This window comes from Hylobates moloch, unplaced genomic scaffold (genome assembly GCF_009828535.3).
Source record: "Hylobates moloch isolate HMO894 unplaced genomic scaffold, HMol_V3 SCAFFOLD_7, whole genome shotgun sequence".
In the NCBI taxonomy this organism is placed as follows: Eukaryota; Metazoa; Chordata; class Mammalia; order Primates; family Hylobatidae; genus Hylobates; species Hylobates moloch.
In genome coordinates, this window is record NW_026652282.1 from 111,242,399 (window position 1) to 111,268,381 (window position 25,983).

The following is a 25,983-nucleotide window of genomic DNA, read 5'->3' on the forward strand; positions in this document are numbered from 1 at the left end:
GGTTTCCAAAGAGTCAATTAACTTTGCCTGGAGCATGGTGGCAGGCATTATCACTGAATTACATACAGGTCACAGAGAAAGCATTTCTTTACAGTCGTTAAGAAAACAAGATGTGGAGAAGGGGGCCAACGGTAGAAATTAAAAATACTCTTGAGGTTTCAAATGTCTGGTTGAAGCTGGATGTGCAGAACGCTCATTAGCATATTAGCATTGACAGTGGCTGCAAAGCATCCAAATACTTTCAATTTAAGTGGGAGCTTAGCAGCGATTTGAAGAATGTATGTTAGTACTTCCTCTACATCAAAGAGCATATAGTACTGCTAAGAGTAGTAATAATGATGACAGTTTATCTTTATTGGGTACTTATTATATGGTAAGCAGTGTGCTAAGTATATTAGTTAATGTCCACAGTAATCCTATGAGCTAGGACACTATCATTATCTCCATTTTACAGATGAGAAAACTGAGGAACAGAGAGGTCAAGTAACTTGCTTAAGGTAACACAGTAAGTGGCAGAGCAAGGACTCAAACCCAGGTAGTCCTCTGACTTCAAGGCCTGTGTTGTTAAGCACTAAGCAAGATACTGTTATGAGGATTCCAGCCCTCCACCACACTGTTAAGAAAACTTACCCCAATCTTCTAGCCTTATTATTGACCCCAGCTCAAGCTTTGGGTCTGTAATGATTGCTTGGTGGCATTTTTGTTCTCAATGCTAGGCCTTTCTTTTTCCATGTTATAGATGGGTGGCTAAGTATTGAATATTACTTTGTGAGCATAGATTTATGCTTATATATGATAATTTACAAATCATATGATATCAGTTAACATTTAGTACCCTGGACCACAGCACAGATGTGGTCTCAATATTTTTCCTGGGACTTTTACACATATGGTCCAGACTGTCATAAACTGGAAATATTTAAGTCAAATTAGATTGTCTAGTCATCTTAGACTATAAGTGTTGTGACTCAGGGACACTCCACAATATATATTTCAGTTTAAAACAACATAAAACAATATATATTTCATATAAATATATAAAACAATATATATTTCAGTTTAAATTCTATTATAATCAAATAATAAAGAGGTACTAAATAAAAAACTCATTACTTCCTTAGAAATGTCTATGAGAAATACATTAATAATGATTTTTGAAGTATTTTAATAGCTGCCATTTTTGAGCACCTTCTATGTACCAGACATTGTGCTAAGTATGATTTAATTGTCATAACAATCCTAGGAGTTAGGTACTATTAGTCTGACTTTGTAGATGAGGACACTGAGTCTCAGAAGATACACAGCTGCTCGAGATCAAATAGTGAAAGAAACAGGCTTGGAAGCCAAGCAGACTGAATCTAGAACCTGACATCTTAACCACTCTGCAATACTGGCTCCTACAGTAACATTCACTGATCCCAGATTGGCCCTACTAGTCATTCAAAACCTAAGGAGATCCATGGTCCAATCACTGTAGCTCTCAAAGGATGTTTGGTTGTTCATTTCAATTGTTATTGGTCTAATGGAGAAGAATACAGTCCAGTGAACTACAACCTATGGTATGAATTATAGTTTGGCAGAGTTCTTTGCACCTGCCATATGTAGAATTTAGACTCCTTTTTTTTCTCCACCCATTTCTTATTCACATACCTTTTTTTCTTCATGTTTGGTTGCTTTTATGCTTGTTTCTTGGCTTTTGATGTGATAACATTTCTTAATTCATTATTAGTATTGCTGTCTAGTGGACCTCACCCTCATTATAACTTATAAGGATTTAAAACCTGGGCTGGAATTGTGAAATAATATTTTTGGGGGTATAGCTAACTATATAAATAAATGGCAAGACAAAATGGCATTACTCTAAATCTGTTTCTCAAATTTAATGTGCCTGTGAAGCACCTGGGGATCTTGCGAAAATGCAGCTTCTGATTCAGTAGGTCTGTGCTGGGGCCTGAGATTCTGGGATTCTAAGTGGTTCCCAGGTTATGCAGGGCACACTTTGAGTAGCAAGGTTCTAGACTGGCCTGCTCCTGTTGTGCTTTTAAGTAGAGTCACAATTAATTGAATCTGGGGAGAGTAATGTTTAGGCTGTTTAAAAAGCTGCCTCAGGCTCCTTGAGATGGCAATTCCCAAATGTCTTCAAAAATTTATTGTAATGATTAATCAGCTCTCACTGTCCAGGAAGCTTTTTTGTGTCTAAACAAAACCCTCCAGGTGCTCTGATGTTCTGCTTCTCATTTTATCTTTAGCGGAGATGGAGTTAGTTCACCATGTCAATTCTATTATGGGTTACTTTGTTTATGTGTATATGTATGTGTGTGTGTATTTACACACAGTTCTTCAATGTTAAAAAACAGTCTTTGGGCTGTCCTCCACCATCTCCTTTCCTCTCCTCTAGGAATCTTAAGATTTTGGAGATATCTAAGTCCGTTCTCTTCCTGTCTCCATGTTTATTTGCCTCCTCTATGAAATCTATAAAATTATACAGGCTTTGCAATTCCTTGCCAAAATCCTGTTGCCTTGTATTTCAAAGAGCTGTTTAAAGCTTCAATGACCCTAGCCTGCATTGGATATACACCCAGCATGTCCAAAGTGCAAAACGGAGTATACTAGTAACTACTGGCCACCCAGACTATAAAGCTCATATTACAAAAATGCACACTCTAGGCAGAATCTGGTAAATGTCAACTTCAAAATAAGTTGTGTCATACTGCTATATTTATTACCACATGGTCAATAAAAATAAGCACTTGCGAGGTGATTAAAAATAAGCACTTGCGAGGTGATTAAAAATAACATACCAGGTAAAATTGGTTGTCCGGCAATTCCCAGCGGTGCCATTCCAAGATTATTCATTGCTGTGGCCCATGCAGTTGGATCAGACATAGGTAGTGTCATTGCAGTGGAATCCACGTTCAGAGTTCTACTGCTATCGGCTGAAAAGAAATGACAAGCAAAATAATTTGTTGTGTTAAGGTTCTAGCATCTAGTTTACTTATAAACATAAATTCTGGCAAACTCTTTAGAGAAATGGCTGGAGAAATGGACAAGTGGTGGATAAGGCCTCAATGCCAGCTTTCTTACAAGGGTTAAAACAATACAGCTTGAACTGGCAGGAAGTCATGGAATTTGAAAGCAATTTACCAGATGGCATTTTAGTATGTGTTTCCTTCCTTCTCTCCCTTTCTTCCTTCTCTCTCTCTCTCTCTTTTTTTTTTCAAGCATACACAACAGAGGAGCTTGGAATGATTAAGAAGTTTTCTATCCTTCTCATAGTCTACTAGCATATGATTACTTCAGCAGCTTCCATCCAAACTACTTATGCATGTAAAGCAAGGAAAAACATCCTAGGGCTTCTGTAGTTGGCAATAAAAGATGAAAATTATACTCCTGATGTAATTTCATATCTTTGAGGCAGTACTATTGAATAGAGCTGGACACACAATCAGCAGACATCAAATTAGCTGAATGACAATATTGGGGGTTAGGGGAACAATGAGAAAAAACAGACTAGAGACACAGTCCCTGCCCTCAAAGGTTGTACAATAAAATTGAAGAGACTGATGATGATGGTGATAATTATTACCATTATCACTGTTATCACCACCTCCACCCACTACTACCTCTATTGAACACTTACTGTACGCCAGGTAAATCACTTGGCATGCATCATTCTCATTTAACTTTCAGAACAGCCCTATGAGGTAGGGACTATTTATATCTCCATTTAATAGAAGTTTTAGAGACATTTAAGAGAAGTTTTGAAAGGTCAAATACATTGTCCAAGGTCATACAGAATGTATAATTTTTAGCCACTATGCTTTACTATCTCCAGTTAAACAACTAGGAAACAATGAAAGACTCAAATGGTATAGATCAGAAATGTTACTGTAGTTTATGGTATGCAGAGCTACTGTGGCCTGAGTAAGCAGGAAATACTTCATGGAGAAAATAGGACTTGAAAGAATGGATCAGATTTATATAGAGCATGTCATGAGTGATGAGTAGTTATTAGATAGGTAAAGTAGAGGGGCCAGACATCCCAGGAGCAGGAATGATATAAGCAAAGACATTGAAACGGGTTTTATATGCACGTACATGTACACAGTGTTGGGAGAGATATAGTCATGAGTCATCTGAGCACAAACAGACTTTCATTTTGGGAAATTTTCCTCTGACTACTGATAGTCATAGAAAAATCTTTCTATGGCTTTTTTCCTACCTCCCAGTACACACTTCTGCCAATTACAACCCATGAAGGCAACTTTGTTCTAATAGTAGCTTGCTAAAGTCCAAGGCAACATCAGGGCTGACTCTTGCCAGGGTTATTTATACATGTGCTATTTTGGTCACTGATTGGTCAGAACAAGCAAATATAAATGTCTAAAAACATTATTTCTGAAATGTTAGTTTTTGTCATTTTTCTGTGCTGCCTTTGCCTCTTCCCCCTTAATCCCTCCTTCACACACACACAGTGATTGATGGCACTAAGTGTTCATCAATTACAGTCAGAAGTCACATTTCAGAGCTAGTGATTTCTACATCTGTAGGAACTTTAGTCGTCATATCCAGCTTTCAGTGTTCTCTCACAAAGGCATATCCAAAGGCTAGAAATAGCCTCCTTGCAAATATTATCAAGAAAACAAATATGGGATGCTGAATATCCTTTGGGTTGACAGTTTACATAGTGATAATTAGTCTACTTGGACTTCCAAGCCCCCAGCTAGGGGAGATAAGTTTTTAGAGAATGTTATAGCTGAAAGATATCTTTAGAGATTATTGAGTCTACACTCTGATTTTCTCTGGTTGCTGGAGAATCACTCCCAGAAGAAACTGGTAGGTTTAGAAGGACTGGGACCCAATGCCAAAAATAATTTCTTACAACAGTTTGGCTACTCATTGGTTCTGCAGTCATGAGAAATATTAAAACAAACAAACAAACAAACAAACAAGCAAACAGGAACACTTCTCAGTAAAGGATTTTGAGGTCAAAGAACGAGAATTTATAATATATTAACCTAGCCAAACTCTGGACTAATTAGGGGCGGGATAAGTGTTTGGGGGAAGACAATGATCTCAATTACAATTTTGAATGAAAACACAGTATTGTTATTTTCAAAACGTATAGTAATTCACAATGCTTGTTAAAATGTTAGTAAGTAGAGTTCCTGCTATGCTTGTTTACAGGAACAGATAAGGAACATGTGTGATTAACAGCATTATTTTGTCTCAATGAATGTGGTTCTTAAATTCTTAGAAAGTTTTGCTTTAAATGTCCTTCTTATCTCCCTTCCCTCCTCTAACACCCATCTCCACCTGTCAAAATCCCACTCATTTTTGAAGGGTCACCTCAAATGCTACCTTGTTTATGAAACTGAAATGGCCAGGTGGGAAGGGCTCCCTGGCAGAGCCTCCCACTGACCTGCACCCTGGGGTGGAGCCTTGGAAGTTCATGTGTTTGCAGTGGGAAGGAGCCTGGCCCCTCCTCTTCCTGGGTGGAACCTGGGATTCAATCTATGAGGCGGGAAGCACACCAGCAGGACTCTGGCCTTGCAGAGGGTCCCTGTTTCCCTTTTTTACCCCTTTTTCCCCAATACATTCCATTTTTTCTCACCCTTCAAAGTGTCTGCAAGCCTAATCTCTCATGGCCATGTGACAAGAACCTGGTTCTTAGCTGAACTAAGGAAAAAGTCCTATAACAAAACCACCTCATTGGAATTAATTACTTCTTCTGATGTGTTCTCATAACATTTTATCTAGAATTTGATTTTCACATGTTTGCTCATTCTCTCACTCATTCCCTGCAAACTAAACTTTTATGAGTCTTACTATATGCCATGCTGTTTTGCTAGTAACTACGAACACAGCGATGAACAAAACTCATTTACTGCTCTGGAAGAATTCAAAATATAGTGAGAGGGACAGACATATAAACAATCCAATATAAATTATTATAATATTATAATAAGTACTATAATTAAACCATGAGTGGAGTGCTCTGGGAACACAGAGGAGTAATTAAAGCTGCTGCAATGGGTTTGGGTATATGTGTTTCTGGTTGTAGGGTGGAGGAGGAATGCCACGGAAGCCTTCATTGGGAAAGAATCATTTGAAGGAAGTCTTTAAGGAGGGATAGGATTTTCTTCCAGGTGGTGAATGGAAGATTGGGGTAAAAAGAGCATTCCAAGAAGCAAGAAGCACCATGCATTTACCACCGACTGCCTTGGATTATTGTCATTGTGTACATGTCTCCCTTCTGCTGGCCTGCATGCCTCTTTTAGGTCAGGTACTGGGTTTGAGGCATTTTCTTTCCTTATTTCTTAGTTTAGTGTCTAGTATAAAATAGGTATTCAAGAAATATTTAAATTAATAAAGAAAATTAATTTACATTGATTTTGGGCACAATACGCAGTCTATACAATGACACTCGTTGATTATTTGTATACCTTTTCAGAACGACAAATTGTCTTAAAGAGATGGCATTATTGCTAAGCCAATTCTTTCTCTAGGACAGCTGAATACTTGTAGAAATTTGCTTAGTTACAACCAGGGATATATGCCCAACTAATAACTCAGTTTGATCTCATTAGCTATGATCTTTTTCCCATATCGGCATAATCATACATAAAAGCTTGCAAAATTTTGCTTTCAAAGGAAAATCCCAGATGATCACCTCTGGCAGTAATCTGGATTCAAGGTCCAAGGTAACAAAACATGTTGTGCTAAGTATCTGTTTAGAATTATCACTTAATGGTGGAAAAGTTAAGTTCTGGCCTGATCCACTTTCTAGACTAGAAATGGACATCTAGTAATTTTCCCCTGAATCCTACAATCACTGGCAGCAGCCAAGAATATTCAGAAGGCGAATGCTACTGGTTGTCAAGTAGTCTTTAAAATACCTACCCCAAGTCTGAAGAACATGTCTTGCCATGCTGGTTCTCCTATTCTGCTGTGTGACAAGTTCTCAAGAGGTCAGAGATTGTAGACTGGCTGTGAGTAAGTGCCTTCTAGGTAATTTGGTTGAAGATATGACACTTTGGAATAAGCTCCATTAGCACCAAAAGAATACAAGATTTGGAAGTGATCATCTACTTGAACTTGGTATCATTTTATAACTATCAAATCTCTGCCATCTGTTTATTTTTGTATTGTTGATGCATCACCGATTAACTTGTCAATCACTGTCAAAGTTATTTGATTTTGAAGACTACACACACACACGCACACACACACACAGAGACACACATACAATTTCCTCTGAAACAAGGACAACAGTATGTTGGTGCCATCTCTTCAACTATATTCTTTCATTAAGACAAAAACTCTCCTTCTCTGATGATTTACTCTCCTACAATTCTCTTTCTTTTGTCCGAGTGTATATCCACTGGTTTTTATGCTTACTGTAATTTTGTTACACATTATTATGCAAAGTTGAGGAGACAGTTTTGTCAACAAACATCTATTGAAAGCCTGTTAACCACAGGAAGCAATCCTGTCTAATCATCAAGAGCATTGGTCTGGGAGTCAGATGGCTCTGGACTAGAGTCTAACTCTACTACTTAGCAACTGTAATGTGCTCATTCACTTTCTTTCTTCTCTTCTTGCCTGCCTGCCTTCCAGTCTTCCTTTCATATTTACCATACATTCCCTGAACATTATCTATGTGTCAGGCAGTATTGCAGATGTTGAGGATATTAGGGTGAGTCAAAGAGACCTCATCCTTGCTCTTGTAGAACTTATACTCTAATGCAATAGACAGATATTAAAATACAAATAATTATGCACTGTAATAAGTGTTATGAGCAAATAACTGGGTTTGATGAAAAAATGGCAGGCTATTAAATTAGGAAAATGAAAACATCTACCTTATAGGTTTGTTGAAGATTAGATAATGTGGGTAAAGAATTTAGCATGTTTTCTGGCTCATATTGAGCACTCAATAAATGGCCATAATAACACGGTAATAGTTATGGCAAACGATGAGGAAGTGGTCCCAGCCCTTGAGGGGCTCAAAGTCTACTGAGAGAACCAGGCATACACATGAATTACTAGAATACATTGTATGAATAATGAAACTGAGGCACAGAGAGTTTAAGTAATCAGCTCAACATCATACAGCTAGTAAGTGGTAGAGCAAGAATATAAGCCCAGTCAGCTCTGATGCCAATGCTCACAATGCAACTCATCACACTAAACCCTCTTCCAAAGAGTACATTTATTCTGTGTTCTCCTAGCTCATTGAAGACATTGCTATCATAGCTCTTACTACATTATATTTTTCTGATCTTTTTCCTTGTCTGTCTCTCCCCAGAAATCGCTTATTCCTCCTTGTTATTCCTATTGCCTAGACACAGTGTCTGACACAGAAAAGATGTTCAACAAGCTATTTTAAACAAATACATGAGGAAATATATGAGTATACAAAAGAGTCCTCCACAGATATTCTTTCCAGAAGCAGGTGTCAGGCTATTCAGAACAGGATACTACTCTATTATTGTATTAAGATAAAACCTCTTTTGGAGGGTTTCTTTTGAGGGCTGAGTGTTAAACAAAAATTTTAAATGGAAAAAGAAAGGAAGATAAAATGGTGACAATTTGAAGTATTATAACCCTTACATGCTGATAATACAAAAAATTCCCAATTACAGACATACAAACTTCAAGGAAGATAAATCTGGGGATGGGAAGACAGCATCACTGAGAAATTCTTCACTTATGAGAAGGAACTAAAATTTCTTAGAGAATTTAAGGTAATTAAATTTACTAAAATGAAAGTCCACGTAGCAGCCATATTTGTTAATTCCTTGAGGCCAGGGGACACAAACCTCATTTACTTCTGTATCCTTTACTGTGACTAGCTCAAAGTAGGTGCCAATAAGTGTGTTTTTAAATAAAAGAACTCTACAAGAACTCAGCAACTGTACAAAGTGGGGCTTACCTGCATAGCCTATTTCATAGACCCACAGCCATCTAAAATCTCTTTGCATTGTGTGGTCCTGAACTGTGAACTTAGCTCTGTCGTCATTTCTGCAGAAAGAAGATAGTAGTCTCAGCTGGGCGTGGTAGCTCATGCCTGTAAATCCCAGCACTTTGGGAGGCGGAGGTCGGTGGATCATTTGAGGTCAGGAGTTCAAGACCAGCCGGGTCAACATGGTAAAACCCAATGTCTACTAAAAATATAAAAATTAGCTGGGCATGGTGGTGTATGCCTGTACTCCCAGCTACTTGGGGGGCTGAGGCACGAGAAGGGAATCACTTGAACCCAGGAGATGGAAGTTGCAGTGAACCGAGATCACACCACTACATTCCAGCCTGGGCGACAGAGTGAGACTCTGTCTCAAAAAAAAAAAAAAAAAAAAAAAAGAAAGAAAGAAAAGAAAAAGAAAAAAGAAAAAGAAACAGAGACAGTGGTCTAAAGGTGGGTGGGACATGGGACATCAGGCCTCCAGAATATACTAGGACTCAGAAAAATGATGAATAATAGTTTTTTTTAATACTTTAAGTTCTGGGATACATGTGCGAATGTGCAGGTTTGTTACATAGGTATACACGTGCCATGGTAGTTTGCTGCACCCATCAAGCCATCATCTACATTAGGTATTTCTTCTAATGCTATCCCTCTCCTAGCCCCCCACCCCCTGACAGGCCCCGGTGTGTGATGTTCCCCTCCCTGTGTCCATGTGTTCTCATTGTTCAACTCCCACTTATGAGTGAGAACATACAGTATTTGGTTTTCTTAATAGTTTTAAAGATAGCAATTATAATAAGACTAATAAGAGTTAACAGTTATATAATGCTTACTATGCACCTCACACTGTTCTAGGCACTTTATGTATATTAATTTAAAACTCACAAAAATCCTATGAAGTAGTTCCTTTCATTATCCCCATTTTACTGATGAGGTAACAGGAACAGAGAAGTTAAGCAAGCTATCCATAGTTATATAGCTAGCTTGCAGTAGAGCCGAGATTCAAACCCAGGCAGTCTGGCTTCACAATTCATGCTCTTGACCACTATGCCCTACTAAACTAGGGGGTTCATCAAGTTATAGAATATTTGAGCTGAGGGCTCTAGAGCTCATCATTATACAGATGGGTGCTCTCAATGTCCTCTATTGCAGTGCCAAGTTTGCCCCACAGGGGACATTTGGCAATATCTGGAGACATTTTTGATTGTCATACCTGGCAGCAGGTAGTTGCTACTGACATCTAGTAGAGGCCAGGGGTTCCGCTAAACATCCTACAATGTACGGGACATCCCCCTACAAGAAGCAATTATCTGGCCTAAAATGTCAATAGTGCTGAGGTTGAGAAATCCTGCTCTACTGTAACAATTTTTGTGTGTTCTTACTGGAGAATGCCTTATACCCCTGGTTTCTTCCACAATGCTTTCCCATCTATCACATGTATAGGCAACTCCAACTTCTGTAGTTTATGCCCTACCCTACTCTCTTATGCTATTGTGCAACTAAGACTAATCTGATCAAACCCTCCTCCCTGACCCCATCTCAAGAATCTATTAACGCTTTCAGCACGTTTACTTCTAAGCTTCGCATCAAAGAAATGATCCTTGTTGTGGGAAGTCCAGGTACCATGGAATGCTGATGGGTTACTGTTTGAGAATAGTCCTGGAAATAGCAGTAGGCACACCATGACAAAGGAAAGAGAAAGGAAGTTTAGCAAATGCTTGCACAAAACGTGGAAGAAAACTTCATTTCTGGCATATCACATAAGACCTCGCATACAGCAGGCATTCGAGAAGTATTTGTTGTGAAAAGATGACACAGGGGCAGGGTTGGGTGTCCTACCAAGGAATAACATTGTGTTTTCTGTTCTCTGTCTAAGGGAAAGGAAACAGTAGAACAAATTACATTTGGGGTCTGCATTAAGCCTGGGGCTCAAGGCTTTATCTTTTGCGTGGTATTTATTGCTTATGAAGCAATATATTGTGGCAGTGCAGGTGTTATTTTGAATCTCTCTTCATATTCCTTGAAAATTAACAATCTATCATTGTTTGTGAACAATGCATTGAAGCCTGAGGCACAGGCCACAGTCCCTCCTATTGCAGACTTCAAGTGATGCCACAGCTTGCATCACGGTGATGCAGGTGAGAGAACTGACAGGGGCTTTTGTAGGCTTTTGTAATACAAGGCTCCCAGATGGCTTGAGAGAGATGATGCTATTAGACAAGCAGGATGGATCAAAGAGTCACTCAAGGGAATCAAGATGTCATACATTCTCTTCCTTGAGAAAGGAAAGGGAGATAAGGGAAGGGAAGGCAAAGGGAGGCAAGGAAAGGGTCTTTATGCTGGCCTATATATATAGTAGGTAGTCATTTTCACATGAGTTGTGAGTGTGGCAGGGTGGGAGTTGGAAGAGAGTAGCTTGATCCTCAAGGTATACAGATGAGAATCTCAGCGTAGAGGGTGCTTTCACAAACTAAACCTCATCCTGGAAGATTTATTGTTTTAGTCTATAAGCTAGAGGGTCCTGAAGATAGCCACCTCTGTATTGGAGCAGTTATCAAGATGTTCAATATTCAAGTTAGATCAACTTAAAGTCACGGAGCCAGGCCAGCCCTCCAGATGGCAACTGTAGTGAGGGTGGGGTGAGGGCGTGGTACAGTGAGGAAGAAGAAGGCCACAGAATTTGGTATGTGCCTCTCCAAGGAAGTCATAGCACATACCCTACATTTATGAAGGCAACAAGGTATAGTAGAAGGAATACAGGACTTGGAGCCAGAAAGATCTAAAATCCAACCTTGGCTGTACTCCTGGCTAGCTGAGTGACTTTAGGCAAGTTCCACAAACTTTTCAACCTGTTTATTCACTTGTAGCTGGGGATAATGATACCTATCTTTCATATAAAAGATAATGATAATGATGTTGATTCCTAATATTGGTTAAATGCTTATTATGTGCTAAACATTGTTTTAAAGCTTTGCATGCATTATTACAGTAGATAGCTAGCCAGGCATGAGTGAGGCAGGAGAGGGCTCCCCCAGCCCCACCAGGAATGTCAGGCGACTATCAGGTAGTTGTCACACTGACTCTCTAAAATAATAATTGATCATAGCCAGCGCCAGGGAAAAGTAGTTTCCCAATAAATAAAAACACCTGAAACTGGTGATTGGCAGCATCCCAATAAGATCTCTCGTATTGGGCGAGTTAGCTCAGGCATGCGCATTAAGAGACAAAATGGCACAGTTGAACTGATATATGACCTTCCAGGGGCATTCCACTGCAACAGGGAAGAACGCTTCAGATGAGCACGTGTACAACTCTAGTAAACACACTGAGCATGCTCACCTCCCAAGTGCTAGCAGGCCCCTGCACATGCAGGCAGCTTACCCTAAGGGAAGAATCAAGGGAAATGGGATGCAAGATGCTGGAAGTATGCCAACATATAAAACCCTAGGTCCAAAGTCAAACAGGGCACTTGACCTCCAAGATATCCACTTAGCCCTCTTCCAAGTATATTTTACCCTCTTTTCATTCCTGCTCTAAAGCTTTTTAATAAACTTTCACTACTACTAAAACTTTCCTTGTCTCTTCTTCTGCCTTATGCCCCTCAGTCGAATTCTTTCTTCTGAGGAGGCAAGAACTGAGGTTGCTGCAGACCTGTATGGATTTGCCACAGGGAACTCGGATACTTCCACCACTAACAGTATTATACAATATAATCCTTACAAAAACTCTATGAGACAAGTGATATTTATCATTATACCCATTTTATAGACAAGGAACATGAAACACAAAGAAGTTAACAAGTTGCTCAAGGCCACAGATACAGTTAATGTTGGAATTGGAATTCAAATTCAGGAAGTATGGCTCCAGAGACAACACGTTTAACCACTGAGCTATATACCATCACTAAGAATGCTGAGCCCAATATCTGACACAGAGCAAGTACCTGATCATGACTTTAATCCCACTTCCTTTATCTTTCCCTTCCCTTTTTCTGGCAAGGAAGAAATCATTCAGATGCCCTGTGGGGGATCTTTGAGCTGCCGCCAAGGGCTTCTTTTGTAATTTCAGGGTGGGCTGGCATGGGCTGAAGAATCTCAGGGATAGTACTTTTCAGTTCAAGGTTATTAGGCAAATTGAGTCAGGAGAATAGGTTAAGTTGGACCCAGGGGTTCTGGTTGGACCCAGGGTTCTGGAATACCATCAGGCTCCACTGTGGGAACCTTAGAGGGCTTCCTCAGCTACTAAAAGCAGTGGCTGACTCCCCTTGAGAGGCTCTTTTGGGGCTTTTCTGGACTACAGTCTGTAATTGCCAACTCTCTGGCTTCATGGACTTCTCAGATACCTGTGAACTAATGTCACCTTGGTCTAGAGTGAATGGCTGACTATGGTCCTCTAATCTAGTATTACATCATCACATTTATTCCATATTTTCTTACCTAATATTTAGGTAAAGAACACCAAAAAGCATGGGTGGGCCTCAAAAAAAAAAATGCTACCTATCTCAGCTCCTTTAATATCTGCACTAATTGCCTGTTAAGTCATATAATTCTTTTCCTGGTTTTGAAACAAACACATAAATATTACTGTCAGGACCCCAAATGTTGTAGTTACTGGTTTTCAACTAGAAATCTTAATATTTAAACTAATCAACTAACTGCATTTCAGGTACTGAGCACGCTCTTTAAGTTAATGGCATGGCTGCTGGTGGGGGAGGGGGTGGAGAAAGAAAAAAATAGAAGCATAAACTTTGTTAAGTTCCCAAAGCTCTGTGGTTTGTGCTTTCCCAAGGTAAGTTGAGTAAAAGATGACTTGGCAACACTGCTACTATGCTCCTGGAAGTCTGGCAAGATCTCTTGGAGGAAAAAAAACCCCACACCAGTCCTGGGGCTAATCCACAAGCTGTTTTGCTGTAGTCCTTGTTGCTGAAAATCTTTCCAATGTGTTTCAGTCCACTTCCTTGCCATAGAAAATAGAGTATGACAAGGATAAATATAGCATGAACAAGATCTGGAGTTTGGAAGGCTAGTTTGAACTCTGGCCCTACCGTTTACTCACTATGTAGCAATCACTTACACCTGTGTTTGTCAAAGTAAGTTCCAACCATGTGCATCAGAATCACCTTGGGTGCTTGCTAAATAGGCCAATTTCCAGGGTTCACTGCTAAAGTTTTCACCTGGGTGGCATTGGGGACTCTGCCTATTGAACAAGCACCCTAGGTAACTCTTACACCCACTACAAATTTGGGAAACACAGAGCTTCAGTTTTCTTATCTATAAATAAGAATGATGCCACCCTTTTACAGGGTTGTGGTGAAAACAACATAGGTAATCAATATGTGCTAGTTGTACCTGAATCTTTGAGTGAAGTTATTGCAAGACTATGAGATACATTTTGAATATTAATTTAACAAACTTGTGAAAGCCATATACTATGTGATGGTACCCAGGTGAAAACTACATGTTTTCCTGTCCTTTGAGGGGCTCATAGACTAGTGAGAGTGGCAGATATGAAAACAAAAACTACTGTATAGTTTGAAAATGGCTAAACAGAGACATGAAGAAGGGGGAGACAGTTCCCCTGCTAGGATGGCGCTAAGGAGAGGAGGTGATGGAGGAGGGAGGAGAGCACTGAGGAAGTGATGTGAAGCTGGAGGTAGTGACTTTAAACTGAGTTTTGAAAACTAAGCCAATTATCATGGTACTGCAAATATCTTAAAAGGTACAGAATAAGACTGTGTTTGTACTAAGTCTAAAACCTAGAATGCAAGTAGTTCTTGTTTGGGGAAGTGGGAGTGAGTGGAGAATATTTTCCATATCAATTTTCTTATCACTTCTCTCTCCTAAAAGTAGAATGTGGAACAACTGGAGTCATTTTGTATTCCCAGTAGGTTGACTCTGAGAGGATGGGTGTTGGGCTATATTGTTGACTTGCTGTATAAGTCATTAACTACATGGCCATGGTCTAAGTTGGTGGGGGTAGAGGGTGAGACCCTGGCCATGATGACTATAAATAAGTCAGGTGGTAAATCCTGCTGATAATGGGACCTTTGGCTGAAGTACTAGCTGCCTCAGCAGGGCCATCCTCAGATATTAAGGGCAATGCTATATATACACATACAGCCGCATGAGGCAGTGACTAATGGCTCTGCCTTGGGCCAGCAGCTCTGGCCCCTTTCGTGCTTCTTTACCTCTGCAAAGCAGCCAAACTGGAGTTTTCAAACTGCACTCCAATTTGACAAATAATCAAAAGACAATAAACTTTATTATACATACCTTCACATTATCTTCACTACCGTTCATGTTTCAAAATGACTGATTGGTTTTTTTTTTTTTTGAAAACCACAACACATTCCCATCAACCACTAGCATGCATTTGGCTAGACCAGGCATGATAAATTCTCAAGCCTTAATGCTGAACGATGCTGAACGAAGAGAAAAAAAATAGGGTTATAACAGTGGTTAAGATCATAATCTTTGGATTAGATCTGAGTTCTAGTCCTGGCCCACCATTTATTACCTGTGTGATGCTAGGCAAGTGATTTCATGTCTCTGTGCTTTATTTTCTACATCTGAGAAATGGGATAATAATAGTACCCATCTTATAGGGCTATAGTGAAGATTAAAGGAGAAAATATACAAAACAGATCTATTGTGGTGCCTAACTTAGTAAATGCTTGTAGAATACTAGTAATCATTATCAATATACTAACAATGGTGGGCATTACCTCTGATATCTTACGGAAAACAGGGGCCACTGGGAGTAAGGAAAGAGGAGAGTGTTACAATTTCTTCAGGTGAAAAGAACATGAAAATACCAGTACAGGAACCAGCCATTAATAATATTAGATTGGTGCAAAAGTAATTACAGTTTTGCGATTAAAAGTCATGGCAAAAATGGCAATTACTTTTGCACCAACCTAATAGGAGAGAATGTATTTACAACAAAAAAAGGACAAGATGGTTTATCTTTAACAAGTTCTTTACCAAGAACACTGCCAGAAAAAAAACAGTGGGTTTAATTCGTATTCTTCTCATCTGATTGATGCATTTTCTAAAAGTGCTACTGCTAATAAAATCCTAAAAAGATGTTCCAGTGTTACCCTCCTCCACTGTATATACCCCCAACCTATCAGACGTGCTGCCAAAACCTATTTGCTTTTTTCCTCTAAAACCATGGATGACATTTGTATCTGTGCTCTCTCTCCTGATCCCCCCATCTGTGGTGGAGGAAAGCCAGAATTACTTAGTGTTGTAGCTCAATTATCCATGACAAGATTGGAAAGCAAGGGGGTAGGCGGGAGAAGAACCTGCTCTTCACAGACAGCTTTTTAACAAGACAAAGGCAGATTATGGCCACGGCTGTGACCTCCATGACAGCTGGGCACAGGACACCCGCTGTATCAGCATACTCTGGGAACAATACATATGCAAGTAAATTTGGTTGGCAGTTTGTGATTCTGGGACAGTATTAATAATAGTGCCTTTCCTGAAATCTATGCTGTATATGATGTATTTTGCCACGTTTAATTCAATAGCTCTTCTGAATATTTTAATACAGCAACAGTAGTCCAAATAGCAAACACATGTGAGTTATTAACTTTCTTTTATCCATTTCTGCTGTAACTTAAATTTTCTTCCTGAGTGAATCTCCAGGCCACTAGTGACATCACCTTTAATCTATTTGTGTGGTGTGTGTGTGTGTGTGTTTATTGGCATTAACATGGAGGAGACATAAGCTGTTAAAAAATAAAAGGCGTCTAGGCTAGTGATGATCTCCAGAGTAAACCTTACAGGGATTGGCAGAGCAAATTTGATTTGAAAATGATTACAAAGGGTGAATTCCCTGTAAATAATGAATTGGAAAGAAAATCAGGCTGAGAGTATTTGCTTATCCACTTATTTCCACATGGAAGAAAAGCTGCAATTCCTGACAGCCTGTGCTTACAGCGTGACTAGATTGGCCAGAGAGAAACCAACGGGTGATAAAAAATAAGTACACAAGCCCACCAGTTCATTGCATTCTCTGTCAGGTCCAACACCAAGGAAAGCCATAAAGATAATAAGTCTTTGGATAACAGCCGATAAATCCATGGTTACAGTTCAAGCACTTAACTTCAAATTCCCAAGTGACCATGCCACTGTTCTTATCCGTTAAAGCAGCTAGAAGTTCACTGTCAGAAAGGAGGTGAGGTGATGGGCAAGGCAGCTCAAATACTCAAAGACCCCAGGAAAATACTGGGAAAGCATGGCCTCCTTGCAAATCACCACTTCTTGAGAAACTAACTCATATGTCACTGGCAGACACTGTCAGAGCCAACTGGCTAAGGTTTCTACCAAAGTGCACCTAGTTTTCAAGAGTGGCTATCTTCCTTGAAAATGTAAAGCTAATTTCTGTATATCAAATCCTATTTTTTTTCCACTGACTCACAGTGTCTTTTTCTAATTTTTAAAATTACATATTGAGTAGGTACACAGGAAAATTTATAAGATACAAGTGTAAAGTATAAACAACAACAATGCAATGAAATTTGTATGCCCAACATGCAGTTTAAGAAAAAGAATATCACTGTTACCTTTAAAGTCCACCATGTATCCCTCCCTAATCGCTTCCATCTCCCCTGAAAGATAACCACCGTTTTGAATTTTGTGTTAAAACTTCCTTGATTATCTTTATAATTCTACTACATATGTTGATACTGTCTCTTCAAAAATGTTTTATCTTAATTTCTAAAGGATTCTTTAGTTGCCAAGAGCTTTCTGTGCTGTTTTCTTTCATACTCCTGTCCCACCCTGTTTCCCTCTCCCTCCCCTCCCTCTCTTCCTCCTTCTCTCTCTCTTTCTCTATCTACCTTCCTTTCTGTCTCTCTCTCACCACCCCTCCTCCACCCAGCTAGAGGAGTAGTTAGTGATCTAGGAACAAACACGAGTGCCAAAGATATCAGTTAGCAGTGAATCCATATGTAAAGGCAGTAATTATTTTGTAACATGGCGACTTTCCTTTTGTTCTTTAAATGAATCCCTGCATGGGCCCTAATTCGTTTACCCAGAAGTTCAGAGGTGATTAGGGAATATGGAGGTGGCAGCAGGCTACAGAGCAGGGTGACGGAGCTGTGAGTATTGCCTAGCATGGGTACCTCAGGGGTCTGGAGCCAGAAGATCATGCTATTTGCGGGCTGTGTAACTTAGGCGAGTCACTTAATATTTCTGGGCCTGGGTTCCTTCATCACAAAAATGTAGAAAACAGTAATACTGATCTTACAGGGTTGATGAGATAAACAAGGGATATTAATTGGAAAAGTATTTTGAAAGCTATAAAATACTATATAAAGGTGAGTAAACGATGTTGCTGTTCTGCTGCTGTTGATGACATCAGTTCTATTAAAGTCAAGGTAAACAACTAAATGGTTATGAATTTTCTAGGTTTGGAGCTAATCCACAGATTTATCCTTGCCAGCTGCCTGGTAAAGCCAGCATATCACAGATAAAATTAAAACTTCTTTTCCGATGCTTTATTACTGGTCCATGTGGAAGCTTCCCCCCCTCCGCCATCCCCCGACTTCAAACATCTTCCTCAAATCCCACTGTACCTGCCCAATCTGCGGTGTGAGGGAGTTGTGTTTGCTCTGGTCTATGTCAGTGCTGGAGCTCAGGGCAGAAAGCAGTCACACATTATAGGCATGTAACATTTTCTCTTCCTAATCATTTCTCATAGGACAGTGCCGGTTGGTAACTCAAATCGAAATGTATGCAAGATGTGCTCATCATCTGATCAGTTTGCGCCTGAGGAACCTTCTGAAGGTCCTGACTTTTGCCTGTGTGCTATTAACATAACCATTTGCATGTCATTTCCATTCTGTTTTTTAAAGGGTCTCTCCTTGAAGATCTATGAGAATGAGAGTAAGCAGTGGAAAGCCACGTTTCCATTCTGCAAACGATATAATCAAATCTGTAAATGCGCAAAAACACACACAAGAGACGCTCCATAAAGCTGCTGGCAATTATTTCGGTGAACAGACGCAAGTTGTGCACAATTCCCCACAGCTGCCTCAGGTGTTGAAGGAAGAGATTCAAACAACAGAGGGGAAATATTGATCATCTTTTTGAATATAGAGTTAGGCTACCTGCTTAGGTGCCCAGGAGAGGGTGTGGGAGGAAGAATGCTGGTAATGTTCCCACACGTTTCTCAGCTTGAGGCTGGACAGCCACATGCCCATCTGCTGCTAAGAAAACAAAAAACAAAAAACAAAAAACCAGACAGGGCTTAAACACATAGGAAAGGCTGTTTGACCTTTCAGGTTGTAAGGCTCTTGCCCTCCGCCTAACAGCTGACGCCTGGAACAAGCAGGCAAGCCCCACGTGGCCTCTGAAGGGGCTAGCATGGGGGCTCCAGCTGAGGGGTGGCTGCAGCTATGGCAACACATGCCTGGGAATGAGTTAACACCAGCCAAAGGGGTTAATGGAAGAGGCAAGAGCTTTTATACAAATGCGTTAGGGAACGAAACGCAATACAATGGGAATGAGGTCCATTAATAAAGCTGAGTGATAAAATCCACGACCATTCTCAAATTGGACTTGGCAACTTAAACTCCTTTTCCAAATTAGGGTCCTGTGTTCTAGCTGCACATGGGGATACTAAGCTTCTATCTTTAAAAAGAATAAAAACAATACTATAATATGCAGTGTAAAAGGAGAAAATAGGATAGGCAAAAGGGTAAAAATTAGACTTGCAAACCAAGGAAGGAAGAGAAACAAAAGAGATGTGTACAACTATGTTCTGAATATGTTCAAACAGCTTGTTATTACTAACAATCACCACCTGACAATAAATTACCCCTCTACATGTGGATTAAAAGCTGCATTATTATGATGCATTAGAATCGATCTGAGTACTAACGATAATGGGTGGCTGGGTGGCTAAACATGGCCCCCAATTACTGCCAAGTGCCCTCTCCCTTTGTGGCTACAAAACAACTGTCACCAATATTCTCTCATAGAGAGTGTTTTCTTATCAGTATTACATCCTCAACCATCCCTGGAAAGCAGGTCGATATTGATGGGCTTTTCTGGGGAAAACAGGGAGGCATGGAGAGGTTAAGTGAAAATCAGCAGAGGCAGCCCTCCAGGCCCATCAAATAATTTGGGTTATAAAGGGAGCTAAGGTAAGGAAGCAAAGGCCTTCAGCCTGCTCTTTCCATGATGGCAGCACCTATGGAATGCAATGGGTCAGGGTTTTTACTCACCCTCTTGGCTGTAGTGAAAAGCATATAATCCTTAAGCCACTGCATTTAGAAAATCTGACTGTAGCTTGCAGCACAGACCCACAGAAGACATGTTTACTTCTGGCAGAGTCCAATACAAGCTTAGAGTAAAAGCTTACTTCTGAGAAGAAAAAAAAGTACATCTCAGTTTAGAAACCAGTATAATCCACCGGGGGTAATATTTTCTAGTTACAAATGAACTAACAGGTACTGACTGAGCCCCTGTTGTGCTATTCGTTAATGGCTGAGAGGGACACAGGAGAAGCAGAGGACTCTGAGAAGACTGAAGCTCTTTCCTCAGAGAGCTTAGCATCTACTTGGGGTTGGGTGTAGACAAATTCACACACAAAATAAAGACCAAACAAGCCTCTACAGAAGTCCCAAGTATAGAGTGACAAGTGTGGTTTGGCATACTGGTTAGAGGAAAAGATGGGATGTTGGCACATTCCCTCATGAATGTTACCAGTAGGACTTACACTGCCAAACATATTAGACATTTCCATCAGCAGTAAATGCACTCACAACAGGGGTGGCCAAGGGAGATGAACAGGAGGAAACTGAGGTAAATCAGAAGGACAGATGTCATTAAAGGGAGCCAGGATGGAGGTGTCTGCCATTATCTGAATATGATCGTGTCATTTTTGAGCCAAACTCCACAGACAGGGCCTGCTTCCCTGGGTACAGTGCTTCTCAGGCAAGTACTCCTGGTTGGCATGTCCCTCTATACATCTAAGAACTAGAGGGCAACTGATTTAAGATTGAGTGCTCTAGTGAGCACACAGAAGGCAGATAATCTGTGTTGTGGGCTGAAGAGAGCGAGTCACATATTTTAGCTATTAAGACATACAAAGTGGCCGAGCTGTCATTCCGTTTCAGAAATTAAGGCATTTGACTTGTGTGCCTGTCCAGATGGAGTGTTATTCCACTCATAGTATATCTGCAGGGAGGGCTTGAACTTTCCTTCAAAAAGCATTTCGGATCATTTTAGCATCTTTGCTAGGGTTCACAGTGTCCCAGATGATGCCTTCTTGAGACAACTTCACTTCCCATTCTCCTCTGCTCCACAGCCACAGGTTACAGACCTCACTTTGCCTTGTCTTGCAAACACTACTGGCTATAGGAGACTCGGGCAGAGGGTGTGGATGGCTTTAGAGAACTCTACAACTGCACACACACACTGTCCTGGACACAGTGGGGCAGCACTGTTACTGTCACAGGTGAAACTGATCTTTGTAATGAGCAACAGCCTACAGAGCTTCTGGTGATATAATTTCTCATTGTGAATAATAAAATTTAGAATTGCAAGCTGGTTGCATTTCTTTCTATAGGAACTACTCTCTGGAACAGAAAACTGGCAATTGCTATCTCTTTTTTGGACATTTGAAAAAGACAAAAATTATGCCTAAAGGAACTATCATGCTATAAGAAGTCTGTTTGTGACCCCAGCCCCTATAGATTCAAGGAATTTTAACCCTAACAACAGCCTAGATGTGACTTTATAGTGTAGGAGTCCATCTTTGGATTTTTCCAGGAGTATAAATGGCACATTATTACATGCCTGTTACTTGTAGAACTTGAACTGATAAGTATATCAGACACATACATCAGGAGCGCATGAACTCACAACAGGGTTGGTCAAAGGGGGTGAGCTGGAACGAGAGAGCCTGTGGTAAATTAGGAAGACAGATGAAGGTTAAAGGGAACCAGGATGGAGGTGTCTGCCATTATCTGAATATGAATATGTCTTTTTTCAGCCAAACTTCGGTGATAGGCCTTGCTTCCCCAGGGGCAGCATTTCTCAGAGAAGCAAGCTCAGAAGTCATTTGGGAAGAAATATTTCTTTATTCTGACATGAGCAGCTTGGTAGAAAAGATGAGCAGACATTTGCTTTGGGAGCAAGAGGTGCTAAGCTTAATGCCCATCATCTCCTAGAAATGGTGATGTATATACACATGGAATGTCTGCAGCTGCTTGCTATTTCCTGGAGGTCAGAGTATGCAACCTTTTATCTCTAAATATCTGGTTTTCAATCTGGCTGTATCTTGAAATCTGTCTTGAATACAGCTCAGAAAGGAAGGTTTTGGTTAAGCATGTAGTTACTAACCTTCAAGCACAACAGAACGCCAGGAGAGCAGCCTGACCTTTGCAGTAAAATTAATTTGATGCTTACAGTCTAACCTAGAGTCCATAGCCTTTATTCATATGACAGAGTCGCAAGACAATTTAGCAGGGATTATTAAATTCCACCTAAGCTCATCAGAGGAGAGAATTGAGGTTGATGCATATCTGGAATTACCAGTGAATTGGCCAAACCACGTGGGGAAAGGAAAGGCAGATAGACTTCCAGGAATAAAGATAACGGGCTACACTTGGTATGTAATAGGTACTCAATGAGAACTGATTCAGTGAATGAGGCAAAAGAGTAAGCTGAATCTGCTGTCTGACAACTAGAGAGACCCGTCCCTACACCCACAGGTGCAACTTCAATCCCTATGAGCTTCCCATACAGGGAGGTCACTTGGCAAGTGCCAGAGATCCCAAGGTGAGGATGGAGGGTGAGTGGGTTGGGTATGGTACAAGACATGCCATCCTGCTGCATTACCCTTCCCATTCCAGCTGGTGGTAGGAAGTCTGAGGCAGGACATTGTTATTCAGAAACAAAGAAAGCTAATGGATACCAATGAATCAGGAGGGATGCATGTTACTCGAAGTGGCTAAGAGAACCTCAACAGAAGAACTTTGTTGGGTTTCCAGAAAGCCTCTGGAAGTACTACCAACTACAGCACTACCCAGGGGGAATCAGTGTTCCAGTCACTGCACTTTAACAAGCATGTTATACACAAAAGCCTAAGACTGTTTGCAGTGGGAAATCCTGGTTGGTTTTATTTAGGCGATATAGTAATGTAGATTTCTGAATCTGATGCTCTTTATTTGAACATTCATTATAATGATTCATCTCTGCTTTTCTTTCTTTACCAATGATATTTGCATTCTATTAGGAAATATAATTCATACAGGATGATAAAGGAATCGAAATTATCCAATTTATTTCCATCATAGGAGCAGAAGGAATCCAGCAATGGTCTGTTCTGCATCATTCTGATTTCAGTACGTTCTTCTTTAATAGTCAGGGTTTGTAGCATTAAATATTACTCTTCATTGCAGAATCAGTACTAATTTAACATCACAAGGATAATCTGGTTTTGTCTAAGGGACCCCTCCCCATTTTGTTTCCCAGGAACTGAACATTTTCCACTCCGGGGGTTCTCTTGTACCATAGAAAGTATTCTGACTCTGTACCTCTCTAAGAGATACGTAGCACTAATGTGATTCTCTAAATGCCTATTAGCATTTTACCTTGTATTAATAGCTAACTGGGCACCCTTGCTATTTTCCCTGCTGAGACGTATCAATAAAAACTTTGATGGCAGGGATGGGGCCTAACATACTGTCAAATTACCCGTCCCCCCACAGGATATGGCATAGTGAATGTACAAATAGCCAGCATAACTCTATCAGTTTTTGTCTTCTTCAATCTGCTGACAGTATTGTAACACCTGACAATAATTGCAGTTCACACTATTTGTTGGTATTTTTTAAAGTGGAAAGGCTTTCCTTAACTTTTATAAAAATTGTCCTCAAGTTAATCTTGCTAATGTCTTCCATACTAATTTTTTTCTTTTGCCAATTGAACTTAGCCTATATGAGAGCAATAAAATCTTCAAGGGGTCCTCTGGTGAGCTGGTTGATTCTGCCTACAAAAATGGCCTCAAGTCATAGAGATAATATCGGGGAATCAGGAATGATGTTCAAAATATTCAAACACCAGCATGGCATAGGCAACCAAACAGAACTGTACGCAAAACCTTAGCACTGGAGCAGGGCCTGGGAGACCCTCTTGCTGTGCCATGCTGGGCATGTATGTCAGAGCGATGCTGTGAATCTCCAGCCACTATTTTCACTGTGGATTCCACAGGCATCAATCCTACCCATGGAGTCTCTGCTTTGCAAGGAAATCTCACAAGGGAAAGGACTTTGCTTTGTTAGAGAGCTCTTTATATTGCAGTTGAAGAGAGGTAAAGGAGTTGTTTCTGGGGTATTTCCTTGGAACTTGCAAATAAAGACTTGTGGTGGGTTCTGCCTCCAAGCTATTGGAAGAGACTGACTAGACAGTTACAGTCTTCTCCATTTTCATGCCTACTTCTGCCTCCTGCTAAGTTGCATCAGTTTCAAACACAAAGGTTAAGATGTGTTACCTGGGTTAAGATGTCTTAGCCAGGGGTCAATCCATTACTACTAGACTGTGGGGAAGTCTAGGTGATACTAGAGGGATCAGGGTGGCCTGGGTGACAGGTGATCACTTAGGGGGCTCCTTGCAGTGCTTATTTACCAACTGGTACAGAAGTTTTTCAGTATCTTTAAACTGGTATGACTGTCCAGTGCATATTGGCTGACTATCAGCCTGAAGAAACCTACTTTTCACTGGAATGGGCAGCAAAAGTAAGCAGATCCTCCTACCCAGAGCTGCAGTCTCCTTAAAAAATCTGCCTCAGGGTTCAAGGAAATCTTTGTGATCCAAGTTATCTCTTATATTAACCCAAATGCAAAAACCTTTCCTATAGAAATATTAACATACTCCCCTTATTCTGTCTTCCCAGGCATATGAACTTCTAATCACTTTTTAATCTGTTAAACATGTTTTTTTCTTTAAAGAAACTTTTAGAATTGCTTCCCAGTCATTTTTGAGCCTAAAAACAGGTCCCACTATCTATTGCTTTTCCAGTCCTTGCAATAATTGAGTCAAGCATGGATAGCTGAGAAGTAGAATGAGCAGCTCTCCTTGCTGTCTTCTGCTTGAGTGAAGAAAGCAAAAAATTTTGTAAAATGGCAGAGGCAGGATAACATGGAGCTCTCCCTTCAAACCATTAGAAGCAACAGAAATAAAAGTGCCATGTTTTTGTGCCCTTTAACAACCATTTTTTATTCTAGTCCCATATCCAGGTCCCTGGGTGACAGACCTACCCCACCTCAACATGCCTGGGCTGCATGTAGTTATCTTGTTCTCTTTCCACACATGCACATGTCTATTCAATGGGGCTGTGTTACAATGAATAGCAAATGCTTATCTGCTGGGAGACTGACTGAGTTCCAAGACCTTGGTTCAGGTAAGGCTGTCTTTGCCATCTAGTGTTAAGTTTAGTTTGCAGGAATACTAGTGAAATTTCTCAGGAAGCTGGATAGGACATATGGGAAACTGCCAAGGTGAGTAATTCCTGCATCTCTAGAGGTGATGGCTACAGCAACAGTAGCTTATTGTGAGTAGATGCCAGTTGCAAAGCTCCTTAGGCATAGGCTGGGTAAAGGGGTGAACTGGAATAATAATTTCTGTCTAGATGTCTCAATGTTGTCTAAGCAACAACATTGAGCGTGAAGTGTTCATCATACCCTAGTGCTGGGAAGTCAAATCCTAGATTCTTGCTTAGTCATAACATCATTTGACAAAGTAGGAATTCACACAAATATATGTTTAAAAGAAAAGATCAGGAACATCGTATATACCTTACTGTCTGGAATATCTCTCAGGTTGGAAGCTAGACAAACAAAAGAAGTTGGAATACACATGAACAAACAGTTTCAGATGGCATGCTACATAGTAGCTCAGAGGCAGAACCCACCACAAGTCTTTATTTGCGAGTTCCAAGGAAACATCCCAGGAACAACTCCTTTACCTCTCTTCAACTGCAATATAAAGAGCTCT

General features: G+C 40.3%; 1 protein-coding gene across 2 annotated transcripts in view; it reads right to left on the reverse strand.

The window, feature by feature from the left end:
• The window catches only part of ENOX2 (ecto-NOX disulfide-thiol exchanger 2), a 294,849-nt gene that overhangs the window by 82,621 nt on the left and 186,245 nt on the right, over nt 1–25,983 (reverse strand). Inside the window, exons 1-2 of one of the 2 annotated variants that reach the window (XM_058441768.1) lie at nt 8,939–9,013; nt 2,802–2,936 (exon numbers count right to left, since the gene is read on the reverse strand). In XM_058441768.1, coding sequence (XP_058297751.1) covers nt 2,802–2,936; nt 8,939–8,987 — 184 coding nt within the window. In that variant the 5' untranslated portion in view covers nt 8,988–9,013. Of the gene's footprint in view, nt 1–2,801; nt 2,937–8,938; nt 9,014–25,983 lie in introns of those variants that run through there. The other variant, XM_032757614.2, reaches the window with a different exon arrangement.